General features: G+C 43.3%; 1 protein-coding gene across 2 annotated transcripts in view; it reads right to left on the reverse strand.

Moving 5' to 3' along the window:
* Positions 1-1,637: 1,637 nt before the first annotated feature.
* RUNX1 (RUNX family transcription factor 1) overlaps positions 1,638-20,656 on the reverse strand; it is a 178,497-nt gene continuing 159,478 nt past the window's right edge. For both annotated transcript variants that reach the window (XM_065846673.2, XM_065846666.2), the window contains 2 exons: positions 10,800-10,961; positions 1,638-7,233 (listed from right to left, as the gene is read on the reverse strand). In XM_065846673.2, the coding sequence (XP_065702745.1) occupies positions 6,740-7,233; positions 10,800-10,961 (656 nt within the window). In that variant the 3' untranslated portion in view covers positions 1,638-6,739. The remainder of the gene's footprint in view (positions 7,234-10,799; positions 10,962-20,656) is intronic.

The raw sequence follows: 20,656 nt of genomic DNA on the forward strand, positions 1-20,656 counted from the left end.
CTTTCTCAGCTGCCAAAACAGGCATGATGGGGCCACCTTGAGTGCCCAGGGATCCCGGAGGACTGCCCTGCCTGTGCACTGCCTGCTCTGGAGCTCTCAGCTGCCCTCTTTGCCAGCTGCCCTGGGCCAGGAGGAAGGCAGAGGGGCAGGAGAGGGGCAGCTGCCCACGCTGCCATACTTCACCTTGCAGAGAGCGGGTGCCACCCATCTGAAATGGCACGAGCACTGGGAAAGCTGGCAGAATTGGGGCTGGGAGGGACTCGCATTGGAGCGGCTGGCCTGCGCAGGTGAGCTGTCAAGTGGGAAAGACGTGGCCCCTCTCACAAAGACAGGCAGCCTTGGTGGCAGTGGGATGTGTGCATCTGGCTAAAGTGGCCATGGCAGTCTGGTGCCGTACCCTCCTGTACAAAATGAGAGCTCTTCTGGTATGTCCTCCTCATAGTCTTCAAAACCTAGTAACAAATATTTCTGCTGAGATGCCCTTGGGTGTAATATTTTTGTTTTTGTTTTGACTGGGGCTATTTGTAGCTTCTTTTCCTGTTGTGTTAAAGTAAGAAACAAATATATGGTCTGCTTCATCATCCGCCTCTAAAGAAGTGCTCTTGGGTTTCATAGGATAAGGAGAAGAATCTATAGGGTAAAGCCTTGCAAAAATATAAGTGCAATATTGTTAGGATAACATGAGATTGTGCCAGAAAGAAGTGTCCGACAGTCGTACCGAGCAGGGTAACCAGTAACCATGTCAGAGGTGTGTGTTAGCATTTCAAACCTCTGAAGAGGCACCTGGAATTCAGTAACTGTTTTAGTGTCTTGGGCCTAATTTTGAAAAGATAATGTGAGTTATCACTTGAGAGAAGGAGTCCTACCTGACAGGTTGTTAGAAAAAAATTGTACCTTTAATAGTTTGCTTTGTAGCTTGTTTTTTACTTCACTGAGAGTAGTAGATGAAAGTTAATATTTGTATATATATATTATTGTGTAGAAGGATACTACTGAAAGTTTCTCTAATATAATACAATATCTTGTGTAGGGCCAATAGTAGATTATATATATATCTTCATACACATGGATACAGTGTTCAGACTGAACTTTCAATATTGACTCTGTTTTTTTTTTTTTTCCTTGTTTTGGAAGCTTAGTTCGCCTGTATTAATGTTTCATTAACACTACGATTTCATTATTTATTTAAAGAGAAAAACAACCCATGTATCTCATAAGTAATATGACTACCTTTTTTGGTGCTCCTGAAGTAAGGTTCAACTTGTCAATATCAAAAAGGATCCAATCCAAGAAACAGAAGATTAAGGGAGAAAAATAAGAGCCATAGATGACCTTGAAATATTGAAACTAAATCAAGAAGCCAGAGATATAATGCAATTACTAGGCTTCTGTATGTACAAAGTCTCAGTCCTATTTTGATGGTCCTGTTGGATTGCAGGCCTTTTGCCAGGTCACTCCACAGCAGGAAAATGCTGGTTTTCTTGTTAAAAAAGAAAGATTTCAGAAAAAAAAAAAAAAGTACAGAAACGTATTTTTGATGTTGTGAGTGATACAGAATCAATACCCTTTTTCTGATGGTGGTTTTTCTCTGACAGAGTTGTTTTCCCCCTGATGAAAGAACACACCAAGCCCATGTGCATACTTGTCAAACATTTTATTTGTCATTCACACTAATTATGATATTGAATTTACAGAGCAAACTGTGGTACAAAGAAAGAAAGGAAGAAAGAAAGTCTTCATTAGAACTAACGCAGCAGTCCAGCTGCTCTGCATGCTAGTTGTAATGAATTCTCCCGTGGCGCTGGACACAGCCATCCCTATGTACAGCAAGAGTCTACTCTGATGTGGTATTTAGAGACTTCCTGTAGTGGGGGAAAAATCTACTCTATTCTCTTTTCCTATCTGGTTCCAAGAAACAGCAGCCCCTCTCTCCTCCTCTCCTGCCCCAACCCTCCCAAAAGGGAAAAAAAAAGAAAAAAAAAAAGAAAATAAAAGAAAAATCCCCTGCAATCAAAAGCAAAAAAGCAAACTTCCAGAACCTGATATTTTCCCCTTCTGGAAATGTTCAGCATAACAGTGTCAAGGGAAAATGTGACTGTTGCAGGATGCTGCGGCATCTGTTTTGTAAACATAGCCAGTAAATGCTGAACGAATTTGCTTTGATGCCATTTTGATAGGAGTGTGTCTCCTGCTGTGTCTTCCCCTCAGACTTACCATACGGCCACCTCAGACTGAAAGTTTAGGTTTTGTTTAAAAGAAAGGTGTAACTGTCAGACCCAGAATACCACAAATAACCCACAGATTTTTGCACATTCATTTCTCCCCTACCACAAAAAAGTGAAGTGTTGAATAGAGACCATGCTATAACTGTTTACAAAAGTGAATAAAATGTAGTTAATCTTGAAGCATAAAATAACTAATTCAGAAGGAAATAAGTCTCACTACAGTATTTAAGCAAACACAAAGTTAAGTTCATTAAAACACAGAAAAATGAAAAAAATGCTGAATAATTACAAGCACTAAATATTTTGCTATGAAGCTTTAGAAATCTATTTACATACATAAATACAAGTAACTCTGTTGATGCAACCCTTTTAAGACAAGAAGAAAAATGCCAAGTGATTGGTATTGACCAAGCAAGGTTAACAAAAATAAAATAAAAAAATGTTACGATGCAGGAAAACAAGCAAGTGTTTTGCTCAGATAGAAAAATGATCCACTTCTCCTGTATCTTCAAATACACCAATGGAAAAGGTCACCCAGAGAGCAGTAATGAATGTTTCAAGAGTGCAGGCAATTCGGAACACTCTGGCAAAGACTGTGGGCCATTTGGAGGAAAGGTTTTTTCAATTCTTTTCCAGCAGATAATTTGCCGTAACTCTACAAATCAAATCCTTCATAGCAGGGATGCACTCTGCATCTGCCTCCCCCTTGTGCTAAAGCTCCTGCACATCGCCCTGGAACTGTAGCAGGGACGCTTGAAGTGAGCGTGAACGTTGTGTGAGAGCAAAGTTGAAGGGCTTAGAGCAAATGACAGCCAGGCCCTATATTTACTTCAAAATTGTTTGATACAGCTGCATCTGGACAAGGGGTTGTGTCTTGTGAAAGGAACACACAAGCTGATAGTAAGGACCACCATTAGCTGTACTTCAGTAGGGAAAGGTACCTAGGGCACTCTGCTGACTGCACCTTGCAAACAGAAGCACAATAGCTCTTTCTGGGTTCCATTCAGCTACTGGGATGATAAAACTATATAAATATATATATTATATGTATATAAAAATACATACTATAATTTGGAGACATGCTATAATTTGGAGACAAGTGAATGGGGGAAATGTTTTATCCAAATGTCCTCTTTGTGCCTGCTTAGTGCTCTTGAGATACAACAGGTATGACATGAGAGCATTTTTGCAGCCTTGAAGATCTTTGCTGTCCTTAGTGGGACAGGGGATAGCTACAAAAATACGGATTTGGGTAAACTGTGGTTTCTCGTAAGCACTTGTTTGAGTACGCTGAAACCCACAGTGATTAAACAGACTAATTGTGAGGGATAATGAACTTTACTTACCCTCTGTAAAGAAGGTGCTGCTTTGTGCTGTGCTCAACATACACGGGGTGGTCAGACTCACAACTTCAGGTGCTAGCAATTATCACAAGTGAGACACTGGGAGATTCCAGGGGGTTTGTTATGTGTCAGTAAAAACACGGGGTGAGCGTGGTGACCAGTTCTGCAGTTTCTCATCCTGGTCACACTAGGGAGAGTAGAATTAAACTTCACCTTTAGGACAAGTGTAAAGAAAGTAGATGCGTCAACGTAAGAAATGTTCAATGTAGGGTCTACTCTCCAGGCTAAGAGATGCCAACTCCCCATTCTCGTCAATCCCTGATCGTTTATTTTCAAAACTGACTAGTACACTACTACAGGCTGAAAGGGGTGAATGGCTTTAGCAGAAAGCAGGCTGTGGGGACAGACAGGCCTGGGAGCTTTTTGACCACATCAACCTCACTTTTGCCACCGGGCTGAAGTCACCCGGCCAGGGCAGCCAGGCCCTCCAGCGGTGAAGGTATCTGGCTCCTCTAAGGTCCTCTCCTCTCCCTCACTGCTGGGTCCATATTCACAGTACTATGCACTTGGGTGGTCCCATCACAAGACAGATGTGAGAGCTATAGTAAACAATGATTTTAATTGCGCAGTGACAGAGAATGTGTAAGATGGATTCTGCAACAGAGCTACTGTTTGGTGATGAAGGACTTCTTTTTAGGCTACTGGAAGAGGTGAGATTCCAACTATGTAAATGTTACAATAGGAAGAGTCTCTGTATTTCTGTATTCAGGAAGGTCTCCATACTTCCAAAACATATTTTAAACTGTTCTGATATAATTTTGATGTTTTCTGTCTTTTTTGTTCAGAGCAAACTCTAGAAAATCATAAAGAATATTATACTAAATGAAAAGCACAAGGCCATGCATGATTTTAACAGAAACATTTTGAACTTTTGCTGAGATCTCTTGAAACACTCCATTTTCTGCACAAAAATGACCTTATTGACAATGTAAATTCTTCAATTTGTAACTTTTCAATACCAAAGTGCTACTGCATCTGACTTAAACAAAGAAGCAAAATCATATTTAAAAAAAAAAAAAAGAAAACTTGAAAAACAAATGGTTTTAAATAAGTCCAGCTGTTTTGCTGCCTGCAGCCAAGGATCTTTTTAATTTGAAACATTTTTTTTTTTAACATCAAACACTGATCTGAAGTCCTGCTTTCAAATACTCTTTGAGTTGACCTGCAATTGTTTCACTCGTTTAAGAGGTACATTAAATAATAATCAGCTAATTTGGAACACACACGTGTCAACATCAGCAGTTTGTAATTAGTGAGTAGTACAAGAACTGCATTCAGATCAAACCCTCAAACAAAATAGTGCCATAAACTTTACAGTGACATTTGATATGTTTGTGCTGTAACGATGGGCAACGATGACAACTCTGTAGTAAACATGCTCTTAGTTTAAGCCTTGTGTATTTGCTACAGAACAGAATATTGTATGTACCAGTTTTAAGTACCCTTCCTCTTCCCTCTGGAGATAGTGATGGAAGAACCATTAAGGCCCCTTCTTTGCTGGCCTGCTTTCCAGATGAGCTTGACAACCCTGTTCAAGTTATTTTGTGATGCAGGAACTGACCTATTTTGCAGTGCACTGGAATGTGGCTTCTGTACTGTTCAGAGCTTCCGGCTCTGCTGAGCTGGTAGCAAATCGCACACCAGCTCCATTGAAGCCAGGACTTCACCCTTGCCATGCTAACTGCATCTTGGCTTTCATTTTTGAAAGACTAGGAGACCTCTGCCTGTTAGATGCCCAGGCAAGCTCAGGAGCAGAATGGGGCCATATGGAGATGTGTCTAGTTAGGGAATATTAAGTCTGCCTTATGAAAAATGTACATCCTGATTACCGATCTTGAGGCTCTCCCCTGGTGATGAAGGAAAAGCAAGGAAGGAGTAGGGAGAGATGACTCCACTGGCTAGGAAGGCACAGAAATTCATAGGGATTTTGGTGCCTAAATAATATCAGTGGGAGTTCGACACTAAATGCCTTTGAGAATCCGAGCTCAGTTAGCTGAGTAAAATGAGAGTGAGATAATTGTAAACAATAATTCTAAGTATTTAGGAGGTCACTTTACCCATCGTTATTTCAGCCTTTTAAAATGTGATAAATTTGATGTTGGCTGCTACCAAAAAAGGCAATTGCTGATCTCTTTTAATATAGGCATATTTAAATAATAATAGTATCAACAAATAAGAAAAGTCTAAATATCAAGCATAAATATCAATGAACTCATCAAAGTAATACAGTAGTTGAAAATGACCCAAGGCTGTAGCCGTTGTATTAAAAAAAAAAAAGTCCAAGAGGAAAAAGTTAAATTAATTAATTGAAAAAGGGGCCGATTCTTTCAGTTGACAAAGCAAGAAAGAAGCAAGCATGTTTAAAACAAAAAAAGAGCAAAATATTTTTTTTTTTTTTTTGCAATTTATAAGGTGCCAAGAGAAACAAAACAAATCAGATGCAAAGCAGGATGAGCTGCATCCTAAAAAAAAACCCCAAAATAAACCCAAAACAAAACGAAAAAACCCCACCAATAAAAAAATTCCATATTCTTTGGAATACACAACATGGTTTTAAAAAAAAAAAAAAAAGAAAGAATGAACTCCAACATATAAAACCTCTCATTCACAGCATTGCTAAAACAGAAGCGTTCACAGTTTCCCTCTGGGAATCTTCCTATACTTCCTTATAGTTAATATGTCCAGAAGATGCAGTAAACTCACTAAGATTTTTTATTTTTTTTTTTTTAGGTTTTAAGTCTTAAAAATAGAAATGAACCGAAACTCTCTCTAGGGCTGTGGAGACCTTCAGGCCTGGGCACATTGGAAAGCCACAGACCTGCAAGCAGACTGGGTACCTTCCTACTCACCCTCCCTACCTCTGGACCACCAGCTCAGGTGTCCTCCTTTCCAGAAGCTCAGCCTCCAGTGAGGGGTGCTTTGCTGGAGCCATGTCGCTTGGCCAGGGGCTGGCTAATACATGCCACCACGCTGACTTCTGGAGGGTTGGCTTCTGAAAGTGATGTATGAGCATGGAAGGGCCCATAAGAAAGATGGATATTTATGGGGTACCTATGGGCACCGGGAAATGGAAAGCACGCTAGTCCTGACCCATGACTACTTAAAATTCGCTCAGTATGGTCGCCACACTGCTTCCTCTAGCCTTGCTGTGGTCGCCATGTTAGTGGGGGAGTTGCTGTGGCTCCCTTCTGCCTCAACCACATCACTTTGGTTGGGGAGGTTGGGGTTGAGGAGTGTTGATCCTGTGGAGGCATTGGTGCAGGGCGGGTGGATGCGTGGAGGGGACCGGTCTCCCCCCGAGATCATGGAGAACTGATAGGAGCCGGCGGAGGTTCCGTAGTAGAGGTGGTAGGAGGGCGAACTGGTCTGGAACGGGCTGCCCTGGGCCTGTGATGAGCCAGGATAGGGAGGTGGGAGGTAAGTGTGATATCTCGTGGCTGTGGACATGGCAGACATACCGATTCCTATCCCTGAACTGACAGGCGTCGGCGTGTAGGTGAACGCTCCTGGGTAGTGCATCCGAGGATCAGAGATGGAGGGGAGTGCAGAGAAGGAGCGGTCGATTCCCACTCGAGGGTCACTGAACGCAGTCAAGTCAGAAGCACCTGGGTGGTGGGGAAGACAGACAGAGAACTGTTGAGCTGGCAGAATGGAGGTTCACCTGTTCAAGGTGATAACCAACATCAAACTCTGCTTGGTTAACCAAAGTGGTGCTGATACTGCTAGAACAGAGCTGTTCCTCATCTGTTCTCCAATGCAGTCATTGTTGTGGTTGTGGATCTGGGTGTTTTGGACTAATTTCAGTAAAGCAGCAATTAAAGAAGAGTGCCAAGCTCTTGCCCTGTTCTGCATGTGTATGTATTTATTCTTATGAGACCTTAAAGCACACACAATCATTTGCACTTCCAGAGTGCCCTCGTCCTCCGCAGGTGCGTGGGTGGGTGGAGAAGAGGGACGCAGATCTCAAGCTCCTTGCCCAGCCTCACAACTCACAAGGGACACTGACGGGGCCTAAATATAAATTGTCCATGTTCTGCATAGTCTCTCCTTGCACCCAGTTTCATTTGCCAACTCAAACGCGAAGCTCTGTGGAACAGAGATTGTCCTTCAGGTGCAGGAACATGCACAGGCAGGATTTACGCACACAGGCTCAGCCCAGCTGTCAGCACTGGGGAGCACAGTTCCTCATTGACTCTCAGCACTGCCAAAGTCAAGATAAATCAGGTTCACTTAAGGTCTTTGTATCTGGGTCCTCATATAACATCTACATAATTGTTACTAGCTTCTGAAAATCTTGGCTCTAGTGAGTATGTAAAAAAGTACAACAATAGTACTACCTTTTTAAAGCAGAATGATATATTTGAGAGTTGGCCTTTTTTCTTCCTTTCATATGTGCTAGAAGCCTTTCTCATCCTGCTAAGTGAAATGTTTTATAGGACAGTCAAATTCTGCTCTGCTTTGTCTGTCACCAGTGGTAGTGTGCCTGGTCCCACTGTCTCCTTCCCTAGTGTGCAAGGATGAAACAAGCAGAGCAGATAATGGCCTCTTTAGGAAGGATCTTCATCATGACTCAGATTAATGGAAGGTGTCAGTCCCTGGAGTTGGCAGCTATGCATGATTAAAATAACAATAATAATTAAGAAAAAATCTTTCCAGAAGACAGCTTCTTCTGTCAGACAAGGCGTGGAGTCTGCAGAAGAGGAGCCATGCGCTGAAGGAAATACTCATGAGAAGAAGCAGAGAGAAAACAAAGCTCTTGGCTCTGACTGGACTTAAAGCTGGAGCAGACACACTCCAGCGCCAAGTTCTGAAAGCTCGTCAATGACACAGCCAGCACACTTTGATGAATTTCTACACATTTCTTAGAAAAGCTCTGACGCATGCTGTATGCTTCCTTTTTGAGTTTGCCTCCCATTTTTTTCTGGAAGATTAATGGGACCCTTGAACACATTTCCTTCCCCTAGACCACAGCACCTTTAGATTTAACGTGGATTAATATACATGAGGGTATGGAATGGCAGGAGTTGCAGAATAGCTAAGGTTAAAGGTAGCATCTGACAACTTGCCAGATTTTAAATGGTTCTTCCACACCTCATTGCTGAAAAAGAAATCAGACTTCTTGAAACTGCCTGGACACATCACTTATCAGATGAAGGTTTCTTCTGCTCTGCTTTGGCAAAAAGCAGAATAATGAACCTTAATGTCAAGATGTTTCAAGTATGTCCCATATCTTTGCTTTTTCTTTTGACTCACTGTGTCTGTAGGTGCTAGGGCCTAAAAAAACCTGTCAAATTTGCTCTTTGTTCTGACAAGGAGAAATTTCTTAGACAGACAGCGCGTGTGACAGTAATGGGATTGGGGAGAAAATATTGTTAAAGATTTTTCTGGGAATATTTAATCACCTTTAATATAGGAGTATCATTTTGGAAGCATTATGAAAAACACTGAAGATGTATAGAGATGAGCCTCCATGAACAGAATTAAGACAGAAAAGAAAGAATGATGGTATGTGAGTGAAGCTTTTCTGGGTTCCTTCACAGGTCATGGAGGAACTACACCTGCCCCAAGGTAAATCACATTGACCACAGGCACAAAAAGCACAGACAAGCCCTAGTGCTGGTGTTCCACATCCATGCTCACCATATGCCACAAAAGAAACACAATGTGAGGTTATTCCACTCAAATATGGCTGTCTTCTGTTGGACTGTGCGCTCCTGGGGGCAGCCACCATGGAAACCTTGGGTGCTCACACCACGCACAGCGCGATAAGGGCCCTGGTACACAATGAGGACATTTGGGCACTATAGCAATGCAAAAAAATATTGCATTTCAATACTGAGCGCATTCACTCATTTGAGGGCAACCACAATCTCCACATGGATAAGATAAAATGTGGTTAACATCTCCATTCAATCTGACTCACGTACCCACACCTACAAGTACACATGCATGAGGCACCCCTGTATTCAGTTTGAAAATCAAAATACCTGGTAAATATTGATTTCAAATAATTCTGTCAAAAAAACCCTGACTTTTCTAAGTTAAAAACTTGATGAGATCATTTGTTTTACTCGAAATTTCCTTGTTGATATGAAGATCTTTGTTCATCCTCTCCATTTCCTCAATTTCTGCATTTTGCCAGTGGAAAAGAGTGCAAAGGGATGGAAACACAGAGGAGAAAGTAAAAAGAGGTCTTTTCATTTATTAAAAAAGATTGTGTCAATGAAAAATTAGATAGATAGATAGATAGATAGATATTGTAAAACAAAAACTTTTTTTTTTCTATAGGTTTTCCTGTATTTTCAGCTATATCTAAGATGTAATTAGCAACCAGACCTAAACAATAGTTTACTTTCGGTGGGCATCATCCCTGTGGCTCTTTCAAAGTAGGCTCTATATGACAGCAATAGGACAGGCTGGAGCACACTCAAGTGATACTTTTTGAGCTTAGAAGAAGCCTTGAGTATTCAAATGAGAGTAATATGTGTGGACAAAGAAGATATTTTTTCAAAAAGCCATATGCAAATTTGAATTATATGGTTCTCATTCATTTTAAGAAAATTCCTGCAATTGAACACACATATTGATTCAATGTGTTAGAGTCAGCAGATGATCAGTGGAATATGGTGGAAGCCAGAGGGGTAACTTTCACATCCATACTATATTTTTATGTTGGCTTGTAAAGCTCTGCAGTACAATTTGATGAAGATGTAACAAGACAACCCAGTGCAACATTTAAAATGTCAAACCCCACCATCCTGCAGTCAGTGTGTCCACCCATAACCTACTGTGCTCTGGTCTGAATTTAGAGCAGGGGGAGGAACCAGAACTGAAATAATCTGTGGCATTCATTTCTTGGCAGGTACAATAGCTCTTCAGCACTCCAAACTATTTTTATAGTTCCATACATCTTCAAAGTACTGCTTTCTCCTTTTTTTTTTTTACTTTTTTTTTTTTTGACAATGATATGTTGGGCCCCAAACCATGTTTCTTTACTCTTTGCACAAATCCCAGCAAAGTTTTGGAGAAGGCTTGGATGTTGAGGGCCCGCAATAGGCCTCACTGCAACTGCAGGGAAGCTGCAGCAGCACCTCAGGAAATTACGACCCGTTTACCTCAGGAATTGGCCTCGAGGCTTTGAAGAGGGGGACACTAACTTTTAGGTACTTACTTGACAGCCGGCTTGAAAGCTCTGCGGTGAGGGATGTCATGCCACTAGCCCTGCCAGGTGATATTGGGGTAGCGGGGTGCACGGAGGGGGTGGCGATGGAGCCCAGGTACTGGTAGGACTGATCGTAGGACCATGGTGGAGAAGGCTGGACTTGCCTTGTGTCTGCAATGAAAAAGAGACCTATAGGCTGTTTTGAATGACAAAACTTTGCAGTCAAATATCTGAATGAAACCACATGGTGGAAATGGAAACTTAAATGCCAAGATAATTACATTTCAGTTCCATAATCCCCTTTGTCAAGAGACCTTCAGGTGAGTTGCTTTCCAAAATATTATTTGTGCCTCTGTGAGTTTTGATCAGTTGATGATTTCTTGGGAAGCTTTTTGATATTTCACATCAATGGTAAACAGGGAAAATGGTCAAGGAAAAGCAGATTAAGCTTTCCAAGGTGAAAGTCTATTCATTGCTGAGATGCATTGGTATTTCTGGATGTGGGTTCGCAGTCCTTTTAGCCAAAAAGGCATGTCATGCCTGGCACCAAGGAGACAAAAATACCAAACTGTGAGTGTTTCTGTGCAACTGTGCAAGTAGAGAGAGAAAAAGCAAGATGAAAATGTGTGTGTGAGAGAGAAGCAGAGATAGAGAGTGAAATTAGTGTCCTGAAGAAGTCAGACTCTCAAGTGGATGAATAGGATAAGGGAATTTGACTTCTTCAATCTCTTGAAAATCCCAGGCTTAATGAAATGAGCAGGTATTCTGTACATCTATTTTGTATACACTATGTATAAAATACAGAGATACAATTCAGAGTGATGCTACACCTACCAGCATTGGTTGAACTTCAGAAACAGAAAGCCTTACACAAAATCTGTGGAAATGCCAAGCTGAAAATGCAGACACCCTATGAGTACAGGCTTTCAGTAGAAACTGCAGCTTCTTGGAAGCAAAATCTCAAAATGCACAGATGCATGAAACATTTACAGAAAAAACTGTGGTTTTCTAGCCACACAACTACTTTGGCTGGCTTTTGAAATGAAAGGCGCATGGCAGGGAGTTTGTCCAAATCAGTTGCACCAATGTAGGAACAACTCCTTTCTGTTTATTTCATCTTTGTATATGAAACTTGCATTTTTCCGTATATAGAAATGTCTAGTTTTTGTATATTTCAAAGTAAGAAATATTCCTGCCCCTTGCCTACCCAGTTTGTTTCTTTTAAATCATTTTTAGCAAAATCTTTCATATTTTCTCCAGCAGTAAGAACATTCTCCTGAAGCTTCATCTAGCTAATTATCCTTTTGAAAGAAGCAAATGTTGGATGAATAACATTCAGATAAAACTGATATCCGCATGGAAGGGAAATTTCCCAAGTCTGAGATGAAGGACTTTGATCTTCCATCAGAAAGCCCATCTGGAAATTATTATTTTGTTGTGCTTTGTGGAGATGAGTTTTACATTTTGTTTGTTTCATCTGTCTAGAAGGAAAGATTTATACGAAACTCTAAGCCTTTAAAAAAAAAAACAAAACACAACAAACAACTAGTGAAATCATTTGCAGGAGAAACTGAAGTCTTGTAAAGATTTTTCTGCTGAGTAACATATTCAGATTTAGATATTATTAATATTTAATTTTTTTCAGGCAGACTTCCTTAAAAATAAATTCAGTTGGCTCATCCTGTTTTAAAAGCAACATCCAATTGGGCTAAATGGACTTTAGTAGAAACAAACAAAAAGACATAGACACGAAGCCTGCCTTATTCTGAATTACAACATCATCTCGTTGTTAATGTATGGTCAGTGTTTATTAAAGATGACAGGGAGACAGATGAGGGAACTCAGTCTCCAGGGGTAGCATTAAGATAAAAGCACAAAGCATCTACGGAGTAAGCGTTGTAATCATACCACACTGTGTGTTTCAGTTCTGAAACAGGGTTAATTAAAACGTTACTCCTTTATTCCAGCACGTAATTCCATTGACTTCAGTTCAGCAATGTGGCTGAGCATTAGAATCATGATACATGTGCTGGAGGGATCCCAGCCCAGGGAAGGAAGCTCCCTCAGTTCATCCTCCTCCCCAGGGAGCCCTCGCACTCCACCAAGGCTGGCACCACAGGTGACAACCCTTTGCCCTCTGTCACCTCACTCTGCAGGGCTCTGTTCAACCCTGTCATCGCAGAAGCCACTGAGCCCTTTTGGTTGGAAATATTTTATCACCTGCTTTCAGGTGCTCTGGCCTTAGCTCTTAGCACTGCAGTGAAGAAGGGAAGTCTTTCTCCAGAGCGGTCAGGGTATGTGTGAAGGGGGTGGTGCCACTCGTCCTTGTTTTTCAGGCTGAGAGGAGAGAACGTACTGTCTGCCTTCTCTTCTAACTGTCTTGTCTGGTGAGGCAGCACTCTCAGCCAGATTTCTCCTGTTCCGTACATTGCTGGCTTTTCAGGACAAGTGACATGGTTTTGTCTGGTACCTTGCCCAGCACACATAGGAATCTGGTCCATAAAACATCCTCAATGCAATAAACATGCAGACAAGGGTAAGAAGCTGCAGGAAGAGCTGCAGCAGCCACCTCAGCAGCAGCAGAAGAAAGATTTTGTCACGGATTTACTAAACACCGACAAGACTATATTGAAATCTGGTCTCTTTCTTCAGTGCTACTAGAATTAGCTGTGTGCTGTCCCGACTAGAAATCGGATAATGGACTAAGTATGTGTCTAGCAACATCCTGAAAGAGATTATCAAGGTATCTGACCTGCCTCATCCATTTGCTGTTATTACTGACCTCTGGGGTACTTGAAATAGTGATAGACAGCCCGAGAGACCCCCATTTATTAAACTCCTCATCCCATTAAGTCTTTCTTAAGTGAGAGTTCAATCTACCAATCAATTTTCCATCTTGGTACCTGTATTCCCAATCCCTGTATTTGCTCTTATAGGTTGGCTTTTTGACATCAGACTGGTTAACAAGATGCAATCTATTCAGTGATGTTAATATAACACATTATATTATATACGCATATTAAAGCATGTTGTGCTGACTAATCCCAGGCACCACCTTCACAGTTGTTCAGTAACAAGAAAAGTATCACTGTAACAGCATTTTTATTGCACCATTTCAGTATCAAGAGGCACACTCAGCTCCTAGTAAAGGCAAGGTTTGCATTTCCAGCAGCTTACTAGGATCTGGATCAGAGGCCTCAAATAGCATTTTATTTTTGATATCTGCTTTTCTTCAGCTCGCAGGTTACCTGAAATTAAACTGGAATTGATTCAAATTTGCCGCAGGACTAGGCTACACAAAAAGGCAACGAACTTTTCCTAGTGCATCTCTTTTCTGCTTTCAAAACAAAGAGGTGCACATGTCAGAACTTAATAGCTTTGCATGGGGAACTGAATGTGTGGCTTTTGTGTGGCTGAAGTTAATTTAGGGAAAATATGCTGCATACAAATGGAAGTTGCTTTCCAACTCACAATATCTGTGACGAGATTTGCAGGGAGAGCTACTTCAACAAAGGGAAATAACAGGGCTTTGGGCCCACACAGTTTTAAAGCCAAACAGGATTCCAAAATAATTTAAAAGCAGATCAAAATAGCAAGAAACCAAGGAAGTTGCCCAAGTTGTTGATCTGTGCCCAGTCCTCCTGGTATTTCTCCCATTAGCAAGTACTTTCCATTTCTGCTCTTTATGGTGTGAGAAAATGCATTTAAAACATGAAAACAGTTATTAATTGCAATAAAACACTCCAGGGCGAGAATTATGGTGCAATAATTCACACCTTGCTGTGTAGTCACGAGCTCTCGGCCTCTAGCCTCATGCCTAACAAGCTATTAAGCAGAAAGTATTGAACCATCTTTCATGCCTCATCATGTTTTATTACCACGAAAAGGTTGTGTTCGGCTTGTTTTAAAAAGTTGTAATTAAGCTGTACAAATGTTGCATAATCCTTAATAGTTTAATGAAACAAGCTTTGGTTAGAGACTCAGGGGGAAAAAAAACAAAAAACCAAAAAAACCCATTCTCCCCCTTTCATGATGCTCCCTCCGGTCCCAATACTTAGCATTTTCCCAGCCATTTTCGCCGTGGAAAATGAAAAAGCCTAACTCGAAGGAGGCGGATGGCGGTCGGTCGCCGAGAGATGCCGAGGGCAGCCGGGTGTCAGTAGGTGGCAGCGGAGCCCTTGCAGAAGCCGAGCGCCTGCAGAAGCCGAGCTTTTGCAGAAGCCTAGCGCTTGCAGAAGCCTAGCGCTTGCAGAAGCCGAGCCCTTGCAGAAGGCAGCAGCAGCAGAGACGGCGGCTCCGCGCCCCGGAGCGCCCCGAAGGCGGTGGGCGGCTGCCGGGTCCCCAGCGCCGGGCCGGGAGCGCAGCGGGCAGCCTGCTTTCCAGACACCGAATGAAATAACCAGCTTGAGCAGGAATTTTCGCGGCGCCGCCACAGCCCTTCGTACGACCTTTGTTAACACCTCTGAGTCGTTCCCACCCGGGACGCTGACGGTGCTGAGCGCAGCTCTGCTCTGCAGGGTGACTGCACAGAGGCAGCATCTCTCTTAGGAGTGGCTCTGGGTCCAGTGAGTACCTGAGAGCTTGGATGCACAGGAGAGATGTATATACCCTGACCCAATGCCGGTTCTGCTCAGCAAGTGTATCTTTAGGTCAGGGCAAACAAACACCTGCCAGGCAATGGAGTTGTCCCAGTGTCACACTGGGCATATTTTGGCTTCCAAAGTTGTTACTGATAGTCAAGTACAAAAAGAGAAGAACTCTGTTTGTGCTCAGAACACAGGGTAAATGGGTCAGGACCTCAGTCAAAACCACAACATATCCTCTGAACTTGCACAGAACATCTTTTTGTCTGCAAAACAGATCCTGAGCATACAAGACACAGAGATTACTGAGACATAATAGACATGAAGTCCCAGGTTGCTATTTCTATATGATTCTTTTTCAGAGGGGGCATGCGCTTTAAAACGTAAACCAACAACCACCTCTTCCTCCAAAAGAAAATGTTGTGATGCTGTCAGGCACTCAGAAGGTATAAATCAGCAAGTTTCAGTGAGGCTGCAGTGATTCATAGTACCAGCTCAGGATGTCGCTTGAGGTGATGGCAAAAATGTCTATCACCTCATCATTTCTCTGTAATGAATACAATAATCCATACCAGGCTATGTAAAAGGAAGCCCCCACAAGATTTTATATTCTGATCAGGAAATAATTCTTTTTAGCCATATTAAAGCTTTAAGCTTCAAACTGAATCAGATAATAGGTCCCACTGCTCCTATGAGCTGAAAGAAAAGATGCTTATGTGGATGTTCGTGGCTTGCTCTGGATCCCACACACCTCTGAATCTGTTTTATGCCCTTGGAGCACAGAGAGAGCTGGTTCTCCATGTGTCACCGTGGGTCAGACATTGCTGCCTGCTTCCAGCCAAGAGGCACTGCGTGGCCAAATGTCAGTATGATACAGCATGTTCCTGGAAGCTTCAGAAAGGAGCAGCAGGATGTGAGTCAGGACGCCGTGGTGTGAGGCGGGATGGTGGTGGGGCCGGCAGAGGCCCGGGAGGGAGCAGGTATGCCTTTGACTCAGCCAGGCTGCCCGACTTTACACCTTCCCCTTCCTGCCCGGCTGCACTTGCATATGGACTGCCTGCCCATCCGCTCGCCTCCCTCCCCCTTCCACCTCAGAAATGACACCTGCCTGCTTGAAAGTATACTGGACAGAGTGCCTTCTGCAAGTGATTTTTGCCAAGCCAGGGTCAGGGGACACAAAGGAGTCAACCCTGAGTACTGAGCAGCTAGTTAGCCAATATCTATTGTCAGTGAAAATCCCCCCTATCCTTGGCATAGTGAGATGAAGATGAATTGCAAAATAGCTGCTGCTGTTGCCAGACTTTTTTCTCAAGTTGCAAAAATTTCTGTCAGTCATACGCAACAAACCCTGAAAGTCACATAGCATCGAGCTTTGCAATTCCTCCACTGTACTGGCAAGCACTTTAAACGCAGCAACTGGCAGAAGGCACAGAGTGAATGAAAGCTGGGATTAGTTTACTGGTGTCAAACTCCGAGGCAGACAAGGAGGGAGTCAGATCCTTAATTGCTTTGAAAGGTTTTTCTGAGTCTGGGATCTGTCTGTCCACTCCCCCTCTCCTCCCAACCCCCCACCGCCCCAGCCTGACTTGCTAATCTTTCCAAAAGGAAACAGTTTTTATAGTGTGACTTTCCCTTCCTTTGAGTGTCAGGCAGGAATGGTCTTGATTAGACTTGTTCATTCAGAGAGGTGTCTTGCTTAATAGAGGAAATGGACTATGAGCACAAAAATACACTGCGTAGTTTGGTGCTCAGGAGAAAGATGCTGCCTGCCTAGAAACTTCAATTCAGTCTTTCCTCCTTCCCCTTGCTTTGCCAAAATCTGTTATGTGCCTGTCTCTGCCTCTTTTTGCCACTTGCTTTTTCTCATTCCTCCCTAGCTCCAGCAACTTCGGGTGAGGCTGTGAGAAGATCAAGGGACAGTGATATGGTCCTGCGTGAGTCTGACCTGTTCTCTCTCTAAAGCAAGGCATCTGAAATTATTCCCTCACTTGGGACCCAGCAAATCCTCAGCCTAAAGCAGCACCCTGAAAAGGTGTGTCATCTCCCAGCAGCTGAAAGAATTAGTCAGTAGCTTAAATAAGGGGGACTTTCCAAAGAACAAGTTCATCAGTGGCAGGGGCAGCAGCCATGGCAGCAGCCGCATAAGGCTGGTATTCTCATACCTCTCAGCATTGGGACATGAGGAGCTGGAAAATTACAGAGTAAACTGTAAAATTCCACCAGAAGCTACTTCACCCCGCAGGGTGGTTTCCTTCCATGTGCCAGGCTGTGGAAACCACTGTCACACCACAGGGGCACCTCCCAGCACAACAGCTGGGAGACCTGCAGGTTTCACAAAGGTGGGTTCCAGCTCTGATTTGCCCCCAGGGACAGTTCTTCAAAGCCTTCTAATTTCTACTGGAAATGTATAGAGGATGAACATTCACTCCTCTCTGTGGCCTTGAAAAGCCCCTTGTAGATTGCTAACAGGTGACAGGACTTACTCTGGTTGAGAATGACAGTGACAGGTATGTCACGTCTGGAAATTTTTAAGTTGGGGGTGGGGTGGAAGAGCCACCCAAATCCCAGCTATTCTCTGGAAGAGATCTTCAGCAGCGACCTCCTGCCTCAATGTTTGCTTTCATTTTATTTAGTACTGTGGTTTTGTGGAATATTGCAAAGGCTAGAGAAGGTATTTGAGCCTTCCTAAGAAATCTCCTGTGGGATAGGGAAATGAGGGAGTTTCTCCACACTGAGGCACCACACTCTGAAGAATAAAGGAGAAAAATATCAGCCTCAAGCAGAAATGTTTTAAAAAACCCACAGTTGCTGAGGCTATTTGTTCTGGCTATGGTGCTTAGTGTTGATGTAGAATTTCCCAAAGCACTCTAGGTGCTGCATGGTCGTACAGGAGGATACCAGTCCTCTGTACTATATGCTACATATGGTAAATAAGACCATGGAAAACCACAGAGAGTGGTGTGATTAGTTGCTGGGGTGCAGAGCACCATCTCTACTGTTTGTTCAGTGCTTGGCATTCAGTTTCTGTGCATCATCTGTGCCAAACTCACCTTCTGTGTCAGCTCATTTCTTTTCAGTGCTGCACTAGAAAAGGTCTCGAGGACAAAAATTGTGCAAATCTGTCAGTGCCTTTGAGGATATCAATCCCCCAGTGCTGAATGTACTGAAAGACTGGAAGTCTTGTATGAAGATTTTTTGCTATCTTTTTCATTAGAAACAGATGGTAGAGAAGGGAGAAAAACACATGAGCGCATCCTAATGGGTTGTTTGGATGCCCTCTTGATGCCCATATCAAGCAAGTCAGTGCTGCAATGACAGTAAGATACCTGGAGATGGTACCAAAGGCAGCAGGTGAAAGCAACTGTTCTAGCCATGCGTATTCTGGGGATAGAAGGAGGAGAAGTGTGTATTCCTTCAAGTTTAAAGCAGCCTGAATGAGCTGCCTAGTCTAGCAGAACTATATTTGAACAATGTACTGTAAAGAAACGTTGCATTTTAGCAATGGCAACTCGCTATGGGGTGGGGGTCCCCTAAAAACCTCTCAGGTCTCATTGCTAACTTGGTGCCAGAATCAGGAAGTGCAGACAACTCCAAATACTGAACTGTGAAAACTCTGATTTCACAATCAACGTATGTGCTGCCCCAGCAGGTTAGTACATAAGCTGCTCAGATGAAATATAAACCATCTCTCCTCCTGAGTAAGCACACTCCTCCTGCGCTGGCGTCACTGCTGCTTTGAAGAACATGATGGCATTATGGGCAAACTGAAAAGTCTCTGGGTGCCAGTGACATGCAGAAGTTGGAAAGCTGAGTTTTGCAAATTAAGGATGCATTGTTCTTTGTCTTCAGAGGTATGAGTCATCCTGGAGAGCTGCAGTTATTTGTTCAGGAGGGAGACTCCATTCCACCACCCGTCCTCCTCTTCCCTCCCTCCCTGCATCAACAGGGAATGAAGTAAAAGAATTCAACCTTGACCTTCCACTCTTTTGGCTCCACTGGAGGAGACATGCTGCCAGACTTGATGCCGCTGCAGTGTTCTCCCCTATCTCTAAGAGTAGTGCTAAAGCACAAACTGAAACAGGGAGGAAATCAGGGACAGATACCACACAGATGTCGGCGACGGGCAGGCTTTACCTTTCATCCCATTGTGCCCAGGCTGGGAGGTGACACAATGCAGTGAGCCCTGTGGCTCAGGCAGAAGAATGCCAGTATAGGCATGTACATGTGTGTACATGCACACACACATGTGTACATGCATATACACTTGTATCTTTTGCTGCATGGCACTGCAGTTTCCTTTAGCTTCAAGGGCACTAGGGAGAGAGTAGGTAGTCGCACTGCTGCTTGGAGAACATATGATCTGTGGTGACCTGCACAGGGACTCGGGGGTGGGACTTGTTGGGGAAGTTACTGCTCCCTTATCCACCTTGGTAAATCCACACCTAGAAATCACATCTCTCTGAGTCTGGAGGGAAATCACATGGGGACTGTGGTAGCTTCCCCTGAACTGGTGCCACAGTCTGTATGACAAACCTTGCTGGACAACAGAACGTATCTGTTCCTGTCCCATCTGCCCCTCCCCAGCTTCTCCCTTCTGCTGCTCCAGGTCCCAGCTACTGCTCTCCTCTTCACCTTTCCCTGAACCACTCCAGGTATGTGAAAGCCTCCCAGCTATTTAATTCCTTGACCCTCACACTGCCCCTTGAAGAAACGTATTATTGCAATTATCATGTTGGCAGACAGAGAACTGGTACATGCAGAGAGTGAGGCTCTGGTTCAGCAGAGCTCTCAGGGCACAGAGCTCAGTGCTTGGCTGAGTCAGAGCACGTGCGAATTACCTGATGTCACCCCGGCAGTGAAAGTTCACCTGTAAAAACAGCTTGAGGGAGATGTATCCACTTTGTCTTAGTTCATATCTTGAAAGCAGTCTACCTGAAGCGTAGGGCTCAGGTGGGCTACAGTGCTCACCAAGAAGCAGGTCAATTATCCCATCTCACAGCCTTGCTGTTATTGGGAGTAGTTGCTTTCAGCCTGCCTTGGGTAGGTATATCATGCCATGGAAACGCAGACACAGAAGTGGGGTTCTAATTGTGTACAAAGTGTAATGTCTCCTGGTGTCCTGGCTCTTGAGGGAGGATTCATCCCACCTGAGAGATCTACAATGTAGGTGTCTACCTCTGAGCTACTTGTCTAGACTCTAGACTCTGTTGCCAACAGGGTAAAACAGACACTTGTGGGGTGCAAGTCATTTCATCCTAAGGCAGACATCTAAGCCAAGCCAGG

This window comes from Patagioenas fasciata, chromosome 1, assembly GCF_037038585.1.
Source record: "Patagioenas fasciata isolate bPatFas1 chromosome 1, bPatFas1.hap1, whole genome shotgun sequence".
Classification (NCBI taxonomy): domain Eukaryota; kingdom Metazoa; phylum Chordata; class Aves; order Columbiformes; family Columbidae; genus Patagioenas; species Patagioenas fasciata.